At 42.9% G+C, this 22,608-nt stretch overlaps 1 protein-coding gene across 16 annotated transcripts in view; it reads left to right on the plus strand.

Moving 5' to 3' along the window:
* Positions 1 to 22,608, plus strand: part of adgrb2 (adhesion G protein-coupled receptor B2) — a 415,193-nt gene that overhangs the window by 241,510 nt on the left and 151,075 nt on the right. For all 16 annotated transcript variants that reach the window (XR_011515451.1, XM_070541485.1, XM_070541486.1 and 13 more), the window contains 2 exons: positions 613 to 715; positions 10,599 to 10,642. Coding sequence is in view for 15 of the 16 variants with exons in the window: in XM_070541485.1 (XP_070397586.1) it covers positions 613 to 715; positions 10,599 to 10,642 (147 nt within the window). In the remaining variant the exon portion in view is untranslated. The remainder of the gene's footprint in view (positions 1 to 612; positions 716 to 10,598; positions 10,643 to 22,608) is intronic.

Here is a 22,608-nt window from a genome sequence, read left to right on the forward strand (position 1 = left end):
CGTGTGTGCCCTTCCTTCTGTCATTCCTTTAATCTCATCTCAACCTCCAATTCTCCAAATGTGTGTCCTTTTACGTCTTCCTTCTCCTCTAACTTTGTTTCTTCGTCAGACAAAGAATTTCTTTTTCCCTGGATGATTTTTTTCCCTTTTGCACTGTCGGTGTATTTTTGGAAGCGCACAACAAGATGTGAAAGCAGAGAGAAGCTAATGGGTCCCGAAACTTGCCTAGAACTTGCAAAATTAGAAGTTGGAGGAAATCAGGAGGTTGTCAGAAGTCCTCTGTGATATAGTGTTTGCGCTGGCCCTGGGCCCTTTTATTCAGGTCAGCGCTCTTGGTTGTGGATGAGCTGGATCTTTTCAAACCTTTCTTTTCCTGCCTTGCTCTGCTGAATGTTAAGTACAGCCTTCTGTTCTTACCGAGGCGCTCTTCAGCTCCCCTTCTCTCTCATTAGGCTCCTTTTTTGGGGTTGTGTAAGTGTTTATAGCAACTCATTCTAAATCCTTCTGCAGCATTAGTATGCAGTGGATAGATGTGTTTGTAAGATAGCTAACATGCATAATTGAATGTACAAAAGCAGCCAGATTAATTTGTTTGCATTTTGTATCTTGCAGTCCCCCTGCGGTGGTCAACTCCAAGATCCTAACGGTGACGGTGCGACCAGAACCAAAGCCAAGAGAGCCCATGGTTGTGGTGGAGCTGTCACCACTTTATAATGTGAGTTAAAAACATAAAACAAACTCTTTTATTGCATGCAAATATCAGCACACACCCTCAATAACCTAAGGGAATATCCTCCATCTTTAAAATCTTCCACTCTGCAGATTTATTTACCATAGCCGCCAGAACATGTTCTTATTTATATCAAATCACAACATATATGTAAACAATTGTGTGTAGCACTGTCTAATGCAGCGGTTTGAATTTTAGGGACACTTAGACTGAACAATTCTTGGCTGACGGCCCGAGTTTGGTGGTAACAGAAAGTTCTGCAGGCTATAAAGCTCCATGGAGCTGATCCAATTGGCTGAACAATCGCAGACCTTTGTTGAGTCTCTTTGTTTTAATGTCAAAGTCTCGTGGTCTCCATTCAGTTTATGAGTTTGTGATCATTTAAAACTAGTTTTTAGTCTTTGGTGGATGGGTTTGTTTGTGGAGAGGTGTGGTTTAAATAGTTTTGGGTCACCATTCTCAGCTCACCTCACCAATGTTGACCAGACAGTTAAGAGGTCAGGCTTTTCATTTACGAGTATTGTCCATCTCCTGTCGCTGTTCCGTCCATTTTAAATGGCCAGTTTTTATAAAGTTACGGTATTTTCATTATGCTATGAAACCATCCTCTCGTGCTGCCTTGTACCACTTATGGCAAGGAGAAAATGTTCTGCAGGCCCCATTCTCACTGGCTAAGGAGGATGTCTTAATACTGAATACTATCACGCTGCGTTGTTCTGCAAACCGGAGGTTCCCGCTGAGGACAGGCACTTGTCTGGCACACAGTGCAGCAAGGGCATAGCAGATGCTCACGAGCACATAACCAGTGGTTACGGGACCAATGTTTTCCTTCTCATAAGGGTTCTTCAGAGTTTCAGTGCTTCAATTCCCTGAGTTTGAGGGGATTTACAAGAGATTTAATCAATACAAAAGGGAGGCAGGAGGTTTAAAGTTTACTGGACTTTGACTGTCCGTCTTTTCCTCTTTCTGACCCAACTAAAAAGATAAATAAGTATAATTTGTCTCAGCCCATTACCATTAAATATGGTAAACCTTTATGGTGACAATCTGTCAATGCAGTCAAAAGTCAGTGTCCAAAATGTCCTAAAACCTTTCCTTTCAGGATTGCTAGGGACTGGCTGACATTCTGTCTGAATTTTAAAAATGTTTAAAACATTTGCAAAACAAATATTGCCTCTAATTAGTTGTTGAATTGTCATGCGTGCTGGGAACCCTTCTCAACCCTCTCGTGCACTTCTTAATTTAGTTTCCACTCATGAGGAATATGTGAGAAGTGGGAGGTTTTGGGAGGGATGTGGTGAATAATTGCAGATAAAGTGAGTGTAAACTTAAAATAACTTGAGGCATATGTCAGATATGCTGAGATTAAAGTGCAATAAAACATTCTGCACAGAAGTCTAATCGTAGGTCCCATTGTATCGATTGTTCTACCCAACCAAATCAGTGCATTCAGAGGTTCCAAAGAGATGTACCCGAGTTTGATACGGAGGAACTTGGTCCTGACATCTACCCAACACAACACCTTCATCATAGAGATGACTCTAGCAAGATCTTCCAGTTCAGCATCAGCTCCTGATCCGCCAGCGTGCTTCTGAACGAATGGTCACAAACTCATGACTACACCCATAAAGCTCGTTAGAAGCCTTCCCAGAAATAAATGATAAATGACCCGCACTTGTATAGCGCCTCTCAGAGTAAGGACTCCAAAGCGCTTTACACTACAGTGTATCATTCATCCATTCACACACATTCACACACTGGTGGGGATGAGCTACAATGTAGCCACAGCTGCCCTGGGGTGCGCTGACAGAGGCGAGGCTGCCGAGCACTGGCGCCACCGGTCCCTCCGACCACCACCAGCAGGCAAGGTGGGTTAACTGTCTTGCCCAAGGACACAACAGCAGAATTCTCTGTCCAGAGCCGGGATCAAACCTGCAACCTTCCGATTACTGGACAACCCGCTCAACCTGTTGAGCTACTGCTGCCCCAAATAGGGTGCAAGAGTTCATTTGCGGGAATTTGTGACCATCTTTTCTGAAGCAAATGTGTGAGGTCAGATACCGATGGAAACAACCTGGATCACATTATTTAACAATGCCACCGCATGTTTAAAATGGCTGCCACACATTACTTGCTTTGATTTGAAGGGTTCTTTGTGTGAGTCCCCTGAAACTATAGCAACACAGCAGTATATGGGTAACCAGTAGGTGGAGTTAACAAAACGAGCAAGACACATTATGGTGACTCCGTCACTAGTTTAGAAGTATTTCTACAATACAGCTGCTGTCTTTTCTTCTGTTGTTACTTTAAAATGACCAGTTACTGAGCTCTCTATTCGATCTGAGTTCTCTAGTGTGCCCCTAGTGGAACACTCCAGTACTACGTGCAGTGTGTTGCTGTGTAGCAGCAAGTATGTGATCAAACATGCAGCCTGCTGCCTGCACCAACGAGAGGTGAAATAGCAAATATATCGCGACCCTAAGTGTTCAAGCATGATAAGAATCTGTGCAGGCCACTCGTTTCTCCGCATCAGACAAACTCAATGCACTGATTTGATGGGGGTCCCATTACATTTAGCAATGCACTGTAACTAAAGTTCAGTGTCAAACATTCTCATTCTGAGTTTGCACATGTTCATGCAAACCAGACCCCTGTGACCCAGCACACAATCGAGCAAGTCTAGAAGTGGATGGATACAATATTTATTTCCAAAGTAGCACACAGGCTTTAGCTGAGGTTTCTATGGAGGCATCGTGTAACTCCACAAACTTTTCTCCAACTCATCCAAATGATTTGAGGTCAGTGGTGGCCAACCAGTGCGTGAAAATGATGTCTAATGCTCCCAGAACCACTCTTCGACAGTTTGAGCCTGATGAGTCCTGGCATTGTCATCTTAGAATATGTCTGTGCTGTCAAGGAAGAAAAAGAAATCCCATTGATGGAAAACCTTGTGGTTAAATACATTCAGGTTCTCAGCTGACCTGGTTTTTTAAAGAATACTTTATTAAGCTGAAACCAGACCTGACCAATTGAAGCAACTCAGCTCTGCCTCCACATGGCTGTACCTTACAGTCTCACATTTCTCGCTTGATTGGTTCCTGCCAATCACACTGGAGACCAATACATCTACACGTATGAATCCACAACGCTTCTCTTTTTCATTTCTCTAATCTAAGTGTTGTTTTTATTGTTCGAGTCATATGTTTGTTTTATCTCGACATCTCGTTGTGTGTCATTAAATGCTTGTAATTAAACTGGCAGTACCCTGAGTTCAGCTGTAGGCACCGTGCGAGTGCTGGAGAGAGGTACCAGCTCTCCACACCCCTGATAGGAAGTTGCAGTTCCAGAAGATGATGAGTGGAAATAAACAATGTTTAATGTTTGAATCACAGCATCTGTAGCAATACACTCTAATACAAATTTTAAACATTTGTAAAAAAGGATTTTTAGGTGAGGACTTTATGGAAACCCTTAAAGTGTTCTGTTCTGTTTTTAAGAAAAATAAGGCTTTTGTCTCAGCTTTGTATTTACTCAGAAGCCGCCTTCTGGCTGATTTCCTGTAGAAATGCTTATTATTTTCAACAATGGGTTTCCTTTGTGTTTCTTTCTAAAAAGAAAATGTTCCTCCTCGCCTCCTGTACACATGTTACATATTCACAAAGACAATATTGCTTGATTAATGGAAAATCTGGGTTGTTTTGGAAACAATAGTACGGACTGGGTGAGAACAGAGAGAAGTAGAGAGAGAACACAAAAGGCTTGATTCTACCTGTGGGGACCAAAGAAAGCAAAGATATATGAGTCGTTGCTGCGCTTTTTAGCAAACCGCAAGCTAATGGGTTTAAATTAAATTCTTGTTTCATTTAGTTAGTTTTTCCACACATTGGTATTTTACTATTGTTGGATTTTAAAGGCTTTGATTGTTTCATTCATTCGTTTGTAAATTCATCCATTCATTCATACACATGCTGCCTTTTTTATTGATCTTTGAAACAGAATTGAAGTACGATGAGCTGTGGTTTGGAAAGTGTGAACATTTATGAAAGGGGTTGATGAGCTCCATGATCGTGGTGTTCTACACACACGTGGGTAGAAACTCCAGGAGACGGACCAGTTTGGAAGTCATTTTCAAGTTCAAGCTGTTCCACTTAAAGGACAACACTTGGCTCATCTAATGTGATGGGAGATGGCTTTAGGTCATCTGCCCATCTCCTACTGCTGGGCAGTCGGGTTCTTTATGGCCTGAGATGTTTCTTCAAAGCATTCAAAAAGCCCTGGATGTCTTTTATGTTTACAGAATTTCACAAAAAAACACCATATTGGTCCAGTCTCTAATCCATCATCTGTTATCAGATTCCTGCCATCTAGTCATCCTAATCCATTGTAATTTCACAGCTCTGAGTTTAGGACCTTAAAACTAAGAACCTCAGTGATGCCTGAGATATTTTGTATAGATGGTGTCATTTCTTTTGGCCTTTGGCTTTAATCTTAGTAAAAGGAGGATCTGCCCGTCTGTTCAAACAGGATGGGATTGTTTAGTTGTTTTTGCCACTCGCTCATTAGAGTCATCATAATGCAACCGGTTTTTTTGTTTTTGTTAGATGGGACCTTTGCAGCAGTAGAGCTGTTTGATAACTGATGCTCTGGAGAGGAAGAACGTGTCCACAGAGTGTTGAGGAGCAGTCACTGGTTGTGTACTTTCTCTAATCAACAATCATACCAGATTACAGCAATCCCTCGTTTATCGCGGTAGATGCATTCCAGACCTGGCCGCGATAGGTGAAAATCTGCGAAGTAGGGACTCCCAGCATGCCCCTCGCGGGGATTCCCTCCACGTCGCACCTACGTCACAAACCGCGGCTATAAACGGAAGTCGCCTTTCCAGCTCACCACTCAGTCATCATTTCTTCAGATTCATGATCAGAGTTTCCAACCTACCAATCAATCCAACGAACTGTCAGCTCATAGTAAGTTATCTTACTTGCTTCTGTGTCACTTTGTTGACGCTCGAACGCTCGGGGGTTTCCTAGATTAATCGTGAGCCGGCGTTTCACCGACGCTATCACTTCCGCGTCTGTGAAACCACGCTCTCTACAAGCTCAACTCCCGAATCCAGCCGACCAGTCTGACATACAGTACTATATTGAATTTTCGTATGATCACATTCTCTTTTTGTGGGTAAAACTCAAGAAAAAAAATTATTTTACTTGGTTTTTTATAGTTTTATTACAAAAAGTGCATTTTATGATGAAATTGATAAAATAAACAGGAATTTCTTGACATTTCGCATAGAAAAATACCGCGAATCGGCAAATTTCCCTTGAATAAGGCTCCACCGCGAAGTCATGAATCCGCGATAAACAAACCACGAAGTAGCGAGGGATCACTGTATTTCATAAGGCCACAGCTTTGGGTAGTGATCAAAAGAATATCATGGTAATGCTCGGAATAAGTTTTCTCCGCAGGGTGGCTGTGCTCTCCATTAGAGATAGGCTGAGTAGCTCGGTCATCCAGGAGGGGCTCAGAGTAGATCCGCTGCTCCTTTACATTAACTCATTAACTGCCATTGATGACAACAGTCATCATCTTAAATCCAACCGTTCACTGCCATTGACGACCAAAGTCGTCATTTGCATCGTCTTAATGTGTGGGCGCCGGAACAAGCCCCCGCACCGTGAGAACAAACATTCCAGCTCTAAAGCTGATCTTCATCTGTGTACGTCATACGTCACGTGACAGGAAGCAGAAAATCCATGTGTTAGGAGATTGTTTTGGGTTGTAAAAAAGTGAGGCGCAAACCGGAAAAGCTCCTGCTGATCACAATTCGACAATGAATTATGAAAGAACGGATAATGCTCGAAACGCGCTGATTCTTCCTGATGTAGAGGTGAGTCTCCTGTTTGTTTTAATAGTTTTGGCATTGACATCATCATAGAGCACAACGTTCTGTAAGTCTTTAAAAATACTATGAAAACACAGAAAAATGCTGGTAGTGAAGGGCTTTACTGATCAGGAAAAGGCTGGCAGTGAATGAGTTAAGAGGAGCCAGTTAAGGTTGCTCGGGCATCCAATTAGGATGCCTCCTGGATGCCTCCCTGGTGAGGTTTACCAGGCACGTCCAACCAACAGAGAAGACCTAAAGGAAGACCCATGACATGCTGAAAGGACTATAGCCTTTTTTCCATGAACACTACTCAGAGTAACTTGGACCGACGCAGCTCGGCCTGACCACAGTTCCCAAGAGCACGGTTCTGTATTTTCCCTCTACTTTCTCCTCTATTTTTAGTACCTGCTCCATTGAGGTATCTGGCAAGGCAGAGTCAGGCGGCATTGTGATTCTGGCGGCTGACTGGCTAGGGGGAGGAGTCACTGGTTCCTCCGGAGTTTTCTGTCTTCTGTTTCACTGCCTGGAGCCATTTCCTGGTTTAGAGTCTGAGCAGAATGTCCAGCACCACCATTTTTCAGCTGAGTTGTGTTTCTGTGGAGCATAAGTTACCTTACACTGTTTACTGATCACCTCATGTTGTTTTGTCATGAGTAAAAATCGCACACCCCACCCCCACCGCGTTCCCCTCTCCACCTATGAAGGACACACCCACTTTCTGTCATGGAGCTGGCATGGGAACAAAACTACACTAAGATGGGCTGACTCATACCACGCCATTCAGAGCTGTTATAGACTGAGTAGCGTTCCTGGAAAAAAGGCTATTGTCTTGCGGCTGGTCAGGGAACGCCTTGGGATTTCCCCGGAGGAGCTGGCCCAAGTGGCTGGGGAGAGGGAATTCTGGGCCTCTTTGCTTAGGAGGCTGCCCCCACAACCCGACCCTGAATAAGTGAAAGGGAATGGATGTATGGATGGTTTCATAAGACCCATCGGTCCATTTTCGTCCACTTGTCCCTCTCCTCCCAGCTGAACGTGCCCTGTAAACCTCACCAGGGAGACGTCCAGGTGGTATCCTAACTAGATGCCCGAGCCACCTCAGCTCGAGTGCCAAACCACAGGTCCAAGCTAAGTCACAAGTCTTTATTTTTGTAACTTTAGCAAAAGTCTTAGACTCATGTCCCTTCTCAGTGAGCTATGATTAACAGTCAACAATGTCAAGTTTTGGACAGAGGATTTCACTTTCAGAAAAAGACAAAGGATCAAACTCTAAACTTTTGGAAAGACTTAAAAATCAGCATAGCAGGAAGTTCATCTCCTAAAGCAAAGTATTACAAAAGAACACAGTACCAGAAGGGTTGGTACGAGGGCAACGTCTATGCCAAAAGTCAACATTTCTAAGGTAATACTTTTTAAAACACCATCAGTTAAAGCACAAAGTAATTATTATTGATATTTCCAAACATGTACATAGAATGTTGAAAAAGACTGCTTTCAAATTAAACAAAGTTCAGCTAAATCTATCTGACATGATAGTCCTTCTGGATGGGCGATCGAGATGAAGTCAGTCTTGATTCTCTTCAAGTTAGAAAAGGGAATGATCCCCTTATTTATTCTAACCTCTCTTACCGGAACCAGAAGGATGAGGTATTTTGGTGCCAAAGGTCCCAGCAGTTCTGTGTAACTGGACACTAGAAGGAATCACCCTAGCTTGTTTGGTTGGATTGTTGCGTTGATCTTCTAGAGAACTGAGTCTCCTGTAGTTTGCAGCCGTATTTGTTTTTGACCTTAGTTAATGTAGAAGCATCCAGCTGCTCCAGCCGTGCCACAGCAACAGCTGCCCTGGGCTTCACTCTCAAAGGGGAGTGTGCAGGGTCATGTCTTCACAGAGAGGACATCTGCTCCAGTCACACTCCCCATCATTATCCCTGGTGTTCTAATTTGTTTGTGTCCTTAATGATGAGTGCGACGCAGGAGGCCCAAAAGCCCCATGTCCCTACAGCAGACCAGAACAACATATGCTGCTTGTCACTGTGCACCGGCTTCTTTACTACATGTGTCTTGTTTGCTCTTTTTACCTCCAAAACAAAAGACAAACTGTAGTTCGCCTGAGCCGAGAGGCTCTTCCTGAGGGTTCCTTTCATCAGTGGAAAGCACCTTTCTGATTGCTCCATTTCATTTTCTTAATCTACAGTCTTTGATATAAAGTGGAAGGCTTTTAAGAATCCCCGGACCGCTGTGGTCATGTTCAGTTACATTAGCTCATTTCATCTGATTAGCTTACCATCTTCACAGCCAATATTCATCACCACATGTGGTGCTAAGCACTTCCAGAAAACCCTTTCTCCTCCGAGAGAAAGATACTTTTAATGCTGTTGAGACGTGTGGCGTTCCCGCTGAGAGGCATCGTTCCAGCAGACAGTGTCACCATGCAAAGTATCAGTGCTAAAGAGTCGGCATACATAGTGGGAGTACCCACGTGTCACTCGCACTGAAGCAAACACGACGCCCGCTGATTGATAGTTGAATGCTAACAGCGCCGACGTGCTAATGTATGCCCAGGGAGATCCAACGCGGGTGACGGCTGCCTGCGTGCGCGGCAGAACAAAACACTTTCATCCATCAGTCCTCGTCATCCTCTCTCAGATCCCCGTGTATATGAACCTTACATCACCCCCTCGTCACCCCTACTCTTTCATGTCCAGTCATGGATGCACTGATTCGTGGTAGAACACTCCTGTGGTGCTCAGAGAGGAACAGACGACCTTGTGTTTGGAGGAATGAATCATCACGGTGAATATGCATCACCTCCATTTTTTTCTCTTACCTTATTTAAAATCAAGCAAAGACGTTTTCAGTCTGGAAAGGGGGATTTCCAAGACTTTTGTTTAAGCTAGGGTGAGTTTTCTTTCGGTGCACATCCTCTTTTTCTCCAGTTTTTCTACAATGGAGGCAGGTATCTGAATGTTGAGCTCCTGCTATAACTACATTTGCCATTAGGGGGAGCTCAAAGGCAAAGTGCCTAACACAAGCCTCAGGATGGATCAGCAGACTGAACCAGACTGGGATCCATTTTCCTGCACCTCAGATAGAAACAAGCTTCCACTACCTTGTCTTTTAGAAGTTTGGGATTCGAGGATTGCTTTGATGCCTTTTTTTCTTATTTTGTTTGTAATTGAAAAGAAATGCACACATTTTTCATCTTAACTAAAAATCTTAAAGTTGCAAGATCAGGCACCACAATTAATGCAGGGCTGCTTAAGATCTGCATCAGAACCAGTTGTGATGAGTCAGTTACGCACACCGACCCTCTGATTGCTTCACTGACTGAGTCATAGTGAGTCTTCCTTCACCACTACAAGCTGCTGAGATCCGATGACTGCATGACTCATGTGGCACCTGACCCGTGGCGATTGGTTTTAGCTGCTGTGAGTTGACGTATCACATGTTCTCCATTTTGAGGGGCTTTTTCGGGTTTGTCGTGCTAGTAGATGTTTTAGACCATTTTCAGGATGTTCAAAGAGCTGTTACACTGAAAAGAGCCAGTTGTACACTTTTCACAAGTGGACGTCTCACAATTGCTACGTTTAGGATTCTGCAGGATGGGTGTTCTTAAATAAAGAAAGCTTTTCCCGCTGAAATGGGCTTGTCGTTTGTGTCCATGGCACGGTTTCCTTTGTAGCTTCCGGTGCTTTATTTCATTTCTCACACACCTCTGTACTGTCTGCTGCAGCAGCAGCTATTAGCGACGCCTTGCTATGACAATGACTCTTTCTCCATCTCTGGCTCCTGCCGTCCGTCTCAATCCTTCTCTTTCATTGTCTGTTTACTTCTCTCCATCGCCCATGCAGCATCACTCTTTGTCCTCTGGCAACGAGCTACTCTGTCTTCTCCCTTCTCTGCTGCCTTCCCTCTCACTCATCCTCTCGACTGGCAATAACAGCTTATCTTCTCCCCTCTCCCCCTCCCCTCCTCTCTATCTTGCAGGGCACATCGGATCCTCAGTGCGTTGTCTGGGACTATGGCAACCCGTAAGTTGTAAATGACGCTCATGTGTGCATGTCTGTTTCTGCGTCTGTTGGAGTGTTTGTTTATCTGGTGTGTGTCCATGCCCAGTTAGCTTCATTTCAATGATGAACTGAGCTCTAATGAAAACCTCACAGTCTTGTTAATTAAATCACAGGAAAAAAAACACACAAACACGATTACCACTTCACCACTTTTGAGTTGAAAGGTAACTTGAGCGTCTCCGGAGCACTCTTTTCTCTTTACCTTTTTCACATCGCAGTTTAATTTACCGTTCTTTATTTTACTGTGAGCATTACTTTCATTTGGGCAATCGACTTGTTTTCGGTCAGGACCAGGAAGAGATAGCTTCTGTCTAATGGGTTTGCTCTTTTTTATCCACGCTGGCCATAGACAGCTTGATTTTATTTGCTCTGAATGGAAGACCAGCTAGCCAACAACACCGTCTAAAGCAGCACAATTGATCTGACTGTTGAAGCCATTAACCCACATGGAGACTGACACAGTGAAACTTGTTTGGGACCATTAAACAAGGCGTTGGGTCCTGGAAGGAGGAAAGATGACCCATGCGTTTGTCTGTAATGAAGAGTGGCATAGTCTAGATGTAGTCTTATCGAGGACTTTTCATTTGACTGACTTGGTTAGAGCTCATGAAAATATTATGTGGACTGTTTGTGTTTCGTTAGATTTGGATTGAAAGGATGTTTTTCAGAAAATCAACCGTCAGTCAAACATGGCGGTGGGATGGTGATGTCTGACCTTTGACCATAAAGTGGCTGCTCTTGATGGAAAACAATATCCAGTTGTTGGTAATTGAAAAAGTAGTTAGAGATATATTTTCAGCCGACTATTTGCTTCTAATTTGCAGTTAGCATTGTTAGCGCTACATTAGCCTCTAGCCTGCTTTGCCTTATATTAGTGTGAAGCAATAATAATAATAATAATAATAATAATAATAACACACCATGGCTTCTTAGGGGTACAAGACATAACTTGTGGACCAATTCTGTTTACTGGCTTCAGCTTTTTAAACAACTCTGGAGCTTTTTGTCTGTTGGTGTTGAATTACAAATGCCGGTGCTGCAGCGTTAGCTCGGCGCAAACTCGACAAACTCACAGAGTGTAAACAGTAATTTTGTCCCTGGCGTATTTTTCATTAGGAGAAAAACTGCCCCCCCCCCCCCCCCCCCAGCCAACTGAGAATAAAATGTATTTTTTTTATCAACTTTCCTCCAACATGATTGAGACATTGACTGTTTTGTGATCATTTCCCTGTAGGATTCTCTCATGTTGCTACTTAAGGTGACAAGGACAGAGCCGTTGGTGTGGATATTTATTTTTTTACCAGTACTTTGCCTTTTAACTTGTCCTAAACATTCATTTCTTTTTCAAAATAAAAAAAAAGGTTGAATGTGAGAAAAAAGTTAACATTTACAGGGAATAATGCTTACATTTGGGTTTCCACAGTGAAGCAGCAGGTTTCTGCTCCATTAGCTCTCTGATTTATATTCAGTAAAAGAGTTTGTTAGGCGTCATTCTTAATTTACCAAATTTAAGCAGTTCTGCTACTTGATGTTTTACAGCAGCTTGTAAAGCAAAATGACATCCAACAGCTAATCTTTAGCAAACTAGTTCATTTAGTTACTTTGATAACTAAATAAGAGGGGGCTAATGTGATGTAGCAACAACCCCAGGCTCTAGCAGCCGCTGGGCAGACAGCAGACAGTAAAGTCTTATTGTGTGTCTGATGCAGTTTGATTAAATTACAACATAGTGAGAACCACCGACCAGAAATGCACCACCCTGGTAAAGAAGGTTGTTGTGGCAAATGTCTTTTAACTTCTTGGCATATTTAGATTTCTGCTACATAATTCTGACACGTGGAATCACACGTGAGTTACTTGATAGGAAATATCAGTTATTGTAAAGATAAAGCTGTTTTCCAAAACGACATGATAACATGTGTCAACGGTTCTTGGTGTGTGGATCCAGACGTATCTAGATGCCGGACAGCGTGGCTCCCCCTCTGTTTCAGATGAAAGCCCAGATCTGCACCCCCTCCTCACTGACAACACTAAAATTATAATGACGCTTTCTCTTTGAACTTGAGTGGTAGAAGTTTTGTGGCAATGTTTAAACACTGCTGGTCCATTTCAGGGTGAACTGAATTTGACAGAACAAGGCTTACATGTTGCTCATTATGCTCACTTCCTGAGGCACTACTCATTCTAGGTCATCATCTCGCTGAACTTTAATTACTGCAAACCACTTTGCCGCATATGTTCTAAAAAAGCCACTAGAACTGACAATACTGAATGCTCCCACACACTGTCAGGAGAACATGCAAATCCAGCCTCAATAACACTTACTATGAATATTTTAATTATACTTTTAGCCAGTATTACCGGCTGTGTAAGGAAGCAGTTATAATAATTATCCCAGCATGCCAGATACAATGTATAAAGCCTGAGATGTGTTGTTTGGTTTCACCATCGATTCATCCGAATTATTTAATTTGGGATAAACACTGAAGCTGCATCGTGATGCTCCTGAGTGAGGCAGAGGGGCGTTTGTGAATTTGTATTCAGTGTGGTCATTCATAGGCTTCATGTGAAACAGTTTTTTTTTCTTGTTTCTTCAAAGTAATTGCTCTTATCTTTTGAAGTGGGATTCTCTTCAAAGGCTATGAACAATTCATACCTTACCTGCTGCAGATGGCTCAGGAGTCAAGAACCTTTATCAGTGTTGTGGTCAGTCATCATCACCCTATCCCAGACGGTCTTTGCTTTAGGGAGAGATCCAGGCGTACTCGTCTGAACTGGTGTTCTCACGTCCTTGTGAACGGTCCAAGTGCTGTTCCAGTCTTAAGTACGTATTATGGCAAGTACTCTCGGTGTTCTTGCTCCACCCATTGTGTCGAGGATGTATCAATGCTTCTTTCTGTGGTCTTGGAAGGGAAGGTATCCCATAATGCATTGTGTTGCAAACCGTTGTACCCCAAACAGAAAACTGCGGAAGAGAATGTTCATAACTGTAGTGTTTTAATATCAAAATACACGTAATTTAGTCTAAATAAATTTATGTAAAGTTGTCTGCTATTACAGTTATTGGGTGTAACCTGTAAATTAGCTGTGTGTGCTTTTTAGACTCATGATACCTCAAAATGCTAATTAGCTAACCCGCTATCAAAGTAAAAGCAGTGGTGCCTTGAACAGCTCTGTTTTGACAAAAAAAGAAATGTATTTATTTCATTTAACAGCAGGAAAAGCTGATATTTTATCAATTTTGATAAAAAGTGGACAGAATTATATACAAATAAAATCTATTCACTGTTCATTTGTTATTTACGGGACAGATTGGGCTTTTATCATTATTTTAGGTCATTTTTTAACTGTAGGAAAAAGCAGCGCTTGTTGCCATGATGTAACAAAGTACGGTTCTGTTCTAAACGCTGTCCTCATCCTCCCATACTCAGTAGAATGGACCTTTTGCTGTACCTGACAAAAACGTACTTGACAAGAACACAAAAACTTGCTAGTATTTTTAGGTTTTGAGAAACGGTCCCAAACTGCATTCCACCTGAAACTTCCCTAAATAATAAACATTCCTGGTGGAGACAGGGACTTCTCCCATAGTTTTCCTATAATTTTGCATTAGGGCCAAATAAGAGAAATGGCATACAATCAAACATGGAGGTAAACTACAAAATGATGTAGTACTATAGTTTATGTTTATGTATTTAGCAGACACTTTTGTCCAAAGAGACTTACAAGTGATAATGAAGCCAGCAGGTTAGCCTTGAGGCTAACAACAAACACTAATCAGTCAATCCTAGGTGGCAGTGAGGCAGCGTGGTGCATCATAGAGGGAAGTTCACATGGAGTGTGCAGCAGAGTGGGGGACAGGTGCAGGGAGGGTCCAAGTTTAGAAGATGCTCTCTGAAGAGCTGGGTCTTCAGGAGTTTCTTGAAAAATGACAATTCTACTCCCAGGGAAAATATTTTCCAAAGTCCAAACATTTACTGTGGTCAGTAAAAGTCACAGACATGCAAACAAACTGAGAAGTACGTGATAAAAGTACACCCTCAATTTTAGCAGTTAAAACAAAACAGCCACGTTCAGAAGCACAGTTAACTCAGGGTATCCTTGAAAGTAACATCAACGAGAGGGACTCGACAATCCTAGTTTAAACTAGATATTTCCTCTGTCGATTCTCTTCTCCGTGGCACTAACAAGCCGGGATCAGCAGGTACAGAAGGAGTTTAGGCCTTTAAAATAACCTTAAATCTCAAAAATCGTCATGGAAAAGCAGAGCAGTTATCGTAACATACGCATGATCTACTTCTCAGTTACATTAGGTGTCATGCAGTCCTACGGTTAAACACTCCACAAGTTTGTCCGAGCTGTCTCGACTAGAGATTGTTTTGCTACTCGTGTCATGTTCATGTTAATTACGAGTGCAATCGCGGCGACATTATTTTTCTTACCAAATATGCTTGTCAATGCCAGTAAGTTGTACATGAAAATAATAGACGGCGACAGGTTTGACATATGATGCTTCGACAGAGCAAATGGATTTTTGTCATGTCATGTGTCTTTGCCTACGTACGTCTGATCTCTGAATTGTGTGTACTGAAACTCTAATTTCCCTCTGGGATTAATAAAGTATCTATGAATTGAATTGACTTGTCAGGGGACCGTCACATAAGGTCTCCCTATTTGCTCTGACAACAAGACTGGTGGCAGGAAACATGGCGGTCAGCCTGGGCATCAGATCCCAACGGCCACCCTCTGGCCACTGAAGTGCACAATGTGAGTGCAGGTTTGTGGAAAAACAATAAGGTACCTTATCAAGCTACCACTCTCTATCAAGGTGGGAGAGGAACAAAGCTGGGCAAAGTCAATTAACTAGCTCGCAGATTACAGCTGCAATCAAATTAAATTTGCAGACATGAGGAGGGCAGGGAGCCAAACAGAATATAAAGTGGAACCAAGCAGTGTCTATCTACATATCACAGCTAGGGTGTGTGTGTGTGTGTGTGTGTGTGTGTGTGTGTGTGTGTGTGTGTGTGTGTGTGTGTGTGTGTGTGTGTGTGTGTGTGTGTGTGTGTGTGTGTGTGTGTGTGTGACACATCCAAACTTGTGCAGACACACCGATGTTCTCCTGTAAAACCTGAACAAATGTTTAGAACACATGACAGACACATGCATGTACAATCCTGTATGTACCAGCAGGTGAAGGCTTCTGTGTGAGGGCCTCAGCAACATACAGAGCTAGCATTAATGCACCTGTCCTCCGCCAGTGTTTGAGTCGGTCAGATGATCTGATCGGGGGTTGTGGCATGAGCGTGAAGTTGATACGGATGCAGAAGATGTTGTACAAAGAAGGCGTTTGTTTGCTGGAAGATATCCCCTCTCTCCTGGCTTGGCTGTTTTTCTGACTGAGTCACGGGGCTTTGGGGTTGAGCAGGAGGCGGTCGAGAGGTGGAGAATGCGCAGATAACGGTGTGAGGAGAGGGCAAACACAACAGCAGCTGAACCAGAAAGCGGCAGAACAGAAATTCTGCTCTGAGATGGAAAAAGCTAAGCTTTGCCATTGCCTGACCCCTATATGGATAATACATTTAATGCATCTACATTTCAAATAAAGTAAACATTCCATGCATATATCATTTTTCAGGCCCAACAGAGATAAGTGAAAAGCAATGATATTTTTGCCTGTCTGGGTGTGTATTTGCTTCACATGAGAACTTTGGTTAAGCCTTTGGATCAAGTAGTGGAGACAACCCGCACCGATGCGTGGGTGCTTCTCAAAGTGAAGGTAATCATTAGCAACTGTTTAAACTTTAAAATCAACCAAAAAAGCACCCTAGAACTAGTCTAGCTTAAGCCGGGTGTACACTGTGAGATGTTTAGGCCATTTTTAACTGCTTTCCCTCTCGTGTGAGAATCTTTGAGGGTGGGGTAAGTTTTGCGTTGTGTAGTATACGGGGGGTACCGAGAACCACATAACACCTCGTGGACAGCTCAGATGTCATGCAGTTACTTGAATGTCAAACATGTTTGATGTTTTGCTCGTCTCTCGTGAGGGAATCACACTGTTAAAGCAGCACTGCAACCAAATGTACCAGAACCACTCCAACAGCGCACGTCCACACTATTTCTCTGTTGCACTTTTGTCCACTCACGATGGAAAGGACTGTCAAGAAGACATGCTTGTTTCGTTTATGTTAGGTTAAAAATGACCCCAAACATCACATCGGTTTACAACTCCTACAACTACACCAACAGACATACCAAGCAGTGCAACAGTCTCCAGGTCTTGCAGGTTTGTGGACTCAAAGGTCCAACGTGTTGTTAAAACTACTGTTTTTAACATATTTCAGGTCAGGCTTGTTGCTACCACGTGTTGGATGTGAGCAGCCAGGTCACTGGGTCGTATGTGAGAACATGACTGGTGAGCTTTGCTCTGTGAGGAAGTCGTTCAGTCTGAGATGGAGCTGAATGCAACAGCTAAAAAAGTCTCACCGCCTACGTCCAGCTTTACACATCTGTTCTGCATCCATTGTGATTGTTCTTGGTTATTGCATCATCCCTAACCTTTGTGCCAAGCACAAGTTGATCATGCAGTATTTTGTTTAATCATCATAACCATTAGTGTTGAACTTGTGTAACTGTTAGTAAAATATCTCAACAATTCAGGTTGGCTTTGAATATGATTCTCAGAAGTGTTTCAGTGGATGAACAAATGACTAACTTCTGCAATCAGTTCAAGTCCTAATGGTTGCCACAGTCAAGTGACATTAGACTGAATCCTTTAGTTTCATCATACAGTCCATGATGAGATTAGAACAGCTTCCACTGATGCAGCACTCAGAGGGCAAAAGTCGCAGTCTATTGTTAAAGTACCATCCTAAAGGCAGCTTCAGTAATACTTAGACAAACTTGTTAGTAACTCAGTCAGTTTGACAGATGCTGAACTAACGTTTAGCGTGGTGGTGGCTGGGAGTCTTCCACAACAAAAAAATCCAAGGGCTAATGGAGGGAGCAGGGGCTTGCAATACTCTGTAAGGGTGCTCTAATGGTATTTTTCAGATTATGCCATGCAGAAATGATCACAGCCACATCACTTTTCTGCATGAGATTATCTGTGTGATGAATGTTTTCAAGACAGGTGAGGTTCATTCCTTCAAGAACTATTAGATGTTACATTCTTCAGATGTCTTGATGTTAATATGAAAGGTAAGTGGCCTAGATTTGCATAGCGCCTTCGTAGGAATCTACAACCACCCAATGCGCTTCAGAACACAATCAGTCATTCACTCATTCACACACACATTCACTGTGGTGGTGATGAGCTACAATGTAGCTACAGCTGCCCTGGGGCGCTGTGACGGTGGCGAGGCTGTTAAACAAAGGCATCACCAATCCCCCCGACCACCACCAGCAGGCAAGGCAGGTTAACTGCTTTGCCCAAGGACACACCAGCAGCATCCTCTGGCAGAAGCCAGGATCAAACCTGCAACCTTCTGATTACTGGACAATCCCTCCTGGACTAGTGTTGCCCCCAGTAGCCCACAGGAAGGAATCAGTCAGAGTCCCAAATGTTGAAAGACCTGTCCACTGCTGTTTGGTTTCAGCTGTATTGTTCTGTTCTGGATTGGCCAGCAGTCTGTGGTGCCTGCAGTTCATCTCCGTATTTAAGTGTGAGTGATAATTTATTTATTTTGCCCCTATCAGGCCCATATGTCGGCACCATCTGCCCACCCAAACCGTTGGGCCTGACACCCCAACCCAGTCGTTCCCCATCTGCTTGTTCCCTCCACCAGCCTTCCATTAGGTCACTCCTCACTGGCTTCAAGTATGTTTAGCCCTTTAGAAGCATATCGAAACTTCAAATGCAGGTTGGCAAAATCAAATATAATTTCAAAAGGTTAAAAAGAGGCCAAGAAACAAAAACCAGCTTGGCCCAGTCACCGGTGATGGCGGTACATCATGAGTCACAACACTGAGATTACACAAATCTATTATATCTTTAGACATTAAATGTTTTATTCCAGCAATGAAGCATGACAGTTAGACCTTGACTCTACATGCCCGCTCCTTCCTTCCTTCCTTCCTTCCTTCCTTCCTTCCTTCCTCTGCTCTCTCTCGCTCTCTTCCAAAGGAAATGGTGATGCATGTTCAGCTTGTCTTTGCTGTGGATCCTGACCTTGCCTCTGGCATCTTCACGCTTTGACCCTCGCTCTGCTTCAGTGTGAAATATCTGAGCAAACCAACACACACACACACACACACACACACACACACACACACACACACACACACACACACACACACACACACACACACACACACACACACACACACACACACACTGCTATGAAGCACATCCCCAGTGCATTATAGATCACTGTAGCTCTGTTAGACTTTTGATGGATTCATTGGTATCAATTAAATATACATCACTGCAGTACTCTAACATTTATGCATGCATCATTCTTGCATTTACATTCTGTTTCTGATACAAATGAAAGTTGCTGTCAAACATATGTCAGAGATGAAAACTACATCATGGGCAGCCAACTGTGGACTTTTGTTTAAATGCTGCTTAAATATAGAATGAAGATGTTGCAGGTAAATATGAAATATTCTGCTTGGATGGACTGATATTTGATGTGCAGTCAGGGTTCTTTTAATCCTGTATCTGATGCTTGGTTGAGGTCAGGTTTTTGGGGGGATAAATGGTTAACAACCTCAGCATGCACATCAGTGCCATTGATTATTAAAGACCTGGTGTGCAGCGCAACTAACTAGCATGCTCAATCTGGTAGCTTTTGGCTGAAACTCATGTTCCCACCATCATATTTGGCTCCTGAAGGTCTCAACCTTAACTGTGGAGAAGATGAAAAGCCATTTTTCTGCATGTTGCCAACAAACTAGCTGGGCTCAAATCATGCCACAATCTAATGACATTTTCCCTGAAAGGGGCATTGGCATGTTTGGACTCCGGCCAACTGAGTGACACTTTTACCAGTTTTGTTGGTTGCCATGCACTTAGAATTACTGTTAAATAAAACCAACTCAACATTCAAATGAGCATTTTCCACTTCATGCATAAGGGAGAATGATAAAACCTAAAATAAAATACTACTGCACCAGAGTAACAATAATAGACTCACAATAGATATATCTGAAAAGAAAATGCCTAAAATGTTTATTTATCTATTTATTTTTTTCTTACGTTGATGTTGTCTTCATATCACACCTTATCTGCAGTCTATGTGTGCAGGGTTGAATTCCAAAGTGTGCACACACACACACACACACACACACACACACACACACACACACACACACACACACACACACACACACACACACACACACACACACACACACACACAGTGCTCAAAACCTATAGGAAAAACGAAATTAAGTCATCGTGGATCTGACTGAATGAAATATTCTTATTAAATATGTGTTCATTACATAGCTGAATGTGCTGATAACAAAATCACACAGAAATGATCAATGGGAATAAATTCCATCAACACATGAAGGTCTGGATTTGGAGTAGCACTCAACTCTTCTTTCAGTCAGGCTTCCTCTGGTGAACACATGGAGGGCTGTGCAGCCCACAAAGAAAGGCCACCCCACACCATTACTGGCCCACTGCCAAACCAGTCGTGCTGGAGATGGCAGCAGAACGTTCTATACAGCATCTCCAGACTCTGTCACTTGTGCTCAGGTTGAACCTGCTTTCATCTGTGAAGAGCGCATGGTACCAGTGGCACATTTGCTAATCTTGCTGTTCTCCAGTAAATGCCAAACATCCTGCATGGTAATGGGCTGTAAGCATGACCCCCACCTTTGGACATCAGGCCCTCATACCACCCTCATGGAGCATGCACATTTGTGGCCCACTGGAGGTCATTTTGCAGGGCTCTAGCCAGGGGCGGCGTTAGGCCCGGCTACTTGGGCTCAAGCCCCGAATCTTTAATGAAAAGCCCCAGATCTCAAACGTGGAAGTAACATGCAGTACCAAAGTCCAACAGAGAGGGAGCAGCTAGCAGTAGTTTGTATACAGCCTGCCTGAGCTTCCACCACTGAAGAAGCCCTTCAGCAGCCGGTGTCAGTACAAGATCTGCTCGCGTGCAAGATCGGCTCGGGGTCCGTCGACTGCCGATGACGTCAAAGTAGTTGATTGGTTGAACATGAACCTTACGGAATTACGTAATCACGTTACGTTGTTATCACGTTACGTTGGTCCAGGCAAATCTTTCTGTTGGAAAGATGGACAACTTTTACAAAGAAATCCATCATTACCTCTTTGAAAATACACTTTTAGCATAGAGCTGCATGTATATTAGGGCTGAACGATTAACTGCATGTGCAATTAAATTGCGATGTGACAAAAGGAGATTTTCTAATTGCAAAGGCTGCAATTTGGCAGCGAGTGGTTAATGCTAATATACGTGGAAAAACCCATAGGAATGCTAATGCTAATATCACTGATTACATTATTACAAATTATGAATTAGAAACGTGCCAAATGATTACATTTGGAGTCTAATAGAAAGTAAAAACTACCATCAGTCAAATAAGTACAGACAGGTATTTTAGTAAAGCCAGGAAATTTTTAACTCCAGAGTTTTGACTAGCAGCTATGAGCGTGCCTGAACTACGCATGGACAAGACGTCAAAGACTAAACACAAAATACTTCAATAAACGGGACACACTTCTTTCCTGCAAATACAATTTCACAGATGTTGCTAATACCTATGATCCTTCAAGGGATGTGCTCAAAGAGGAGTTCAACATTATGAATAAAATATGCTAAATTCTTTCCAACAGTATAGATGTGTAGTGTATTTTGTCCGAGTGGGTTTGCCGTACTTTGACGTCATTGGCAGTCAAAGGACCCCGAGCCGATCTTGCACCCGAGCAGATCTTGTACCGACACCGGCTTCTTCTGCAGTGCCTGGTTTTTTCTACACTCTGCCTGAAACGCATGAGTGAAGATGGACATAAGGATGTTTTTTAGACAAAAAGTACCACGACAGAACCCCAGCTTTGATGAGACTGTTGCTGACTCAGGTTTGTGAGTCTTATTCGAAAATATTTGTTGTGCTGCTGGTTTGCCTAAAGTTAGCTTACTATCAGGTAAAGTTGTTGGGGAAAGAAAGGGAATATTTACTATCATCTCACACTAAACACTAACAGGAACAACACTCTGCCCTGAATATGCTTAATATGTAGCTTCAGATAAAAAATTATGTGGTACAAGACAAATATATGTTGACTAGTGCATGTCATGTGTGTGTGTGTGCGCGCGTGTATGTGTGTTAAGCCCCGGATCTTCTTCAGTCCTTAATCCGCCCCTGGCTCTGGCAGAGCTCTTCCTGTTCCTTCTTGAACAAAGGTGGAGGTAGCAGTCCTGCTGCTGGGTTGTTGCCCTCCTACGGCCTCCATGTGTGACCCATGTGCAGCTTTTGGACTCCAGTATTTTATGGTCAGCTGCTACATTCATTTCCCATCAGTTTTGACCAGGTTTCCAGAGCCTTGGTAACTCACACATCCCCAAACATCCGCGAACCACCTCCACATTTCACAGAAGCACTGGCACCTTTTTAATCATAGGCCTCGTTGATTGCTCCACAAATGTAACGTTTATGGGTGTGTCCAAAAGGTTCAGTTTTGGTCTCATCACTCTAAATTATTTTGTTCCAGAAATGCTGAGGCTTGTTTTTGTGTTGTTTTGCACATTGGAAGTGAGATGTTTTGTAGTATTTGTGTAGTATTGGCTTTCTTCTGGCCTTGTAGCTCACTCTTCAAGTGCATCCTTATTGTGCTTCCTCAAACAGCCATACTGCTTTGAGGGGGTTCTGAATGTCAGCAGAAATAGTTTGAAAGTTATTATTATTATTATTATTTATTTATTTATTTATTTATTTATTTATTTATTTTT

Source organism: Nothobranchius furzeri, chromosome 11 (assembly GCF_043380555.1).
Source record: "Nothobranchius furzeri strain GRZ-AD chromosome 11, NfurGRZ-RIMD1, whole genome shotgun sequence".
Classification (NCBI taxonomy): Eukaryota; Metazoa; Chordata; class Actinopteri; order Cyprinodontiformes; family Nothobranchiidae; genus Nothobranchius; species Nothobranchius furzeri.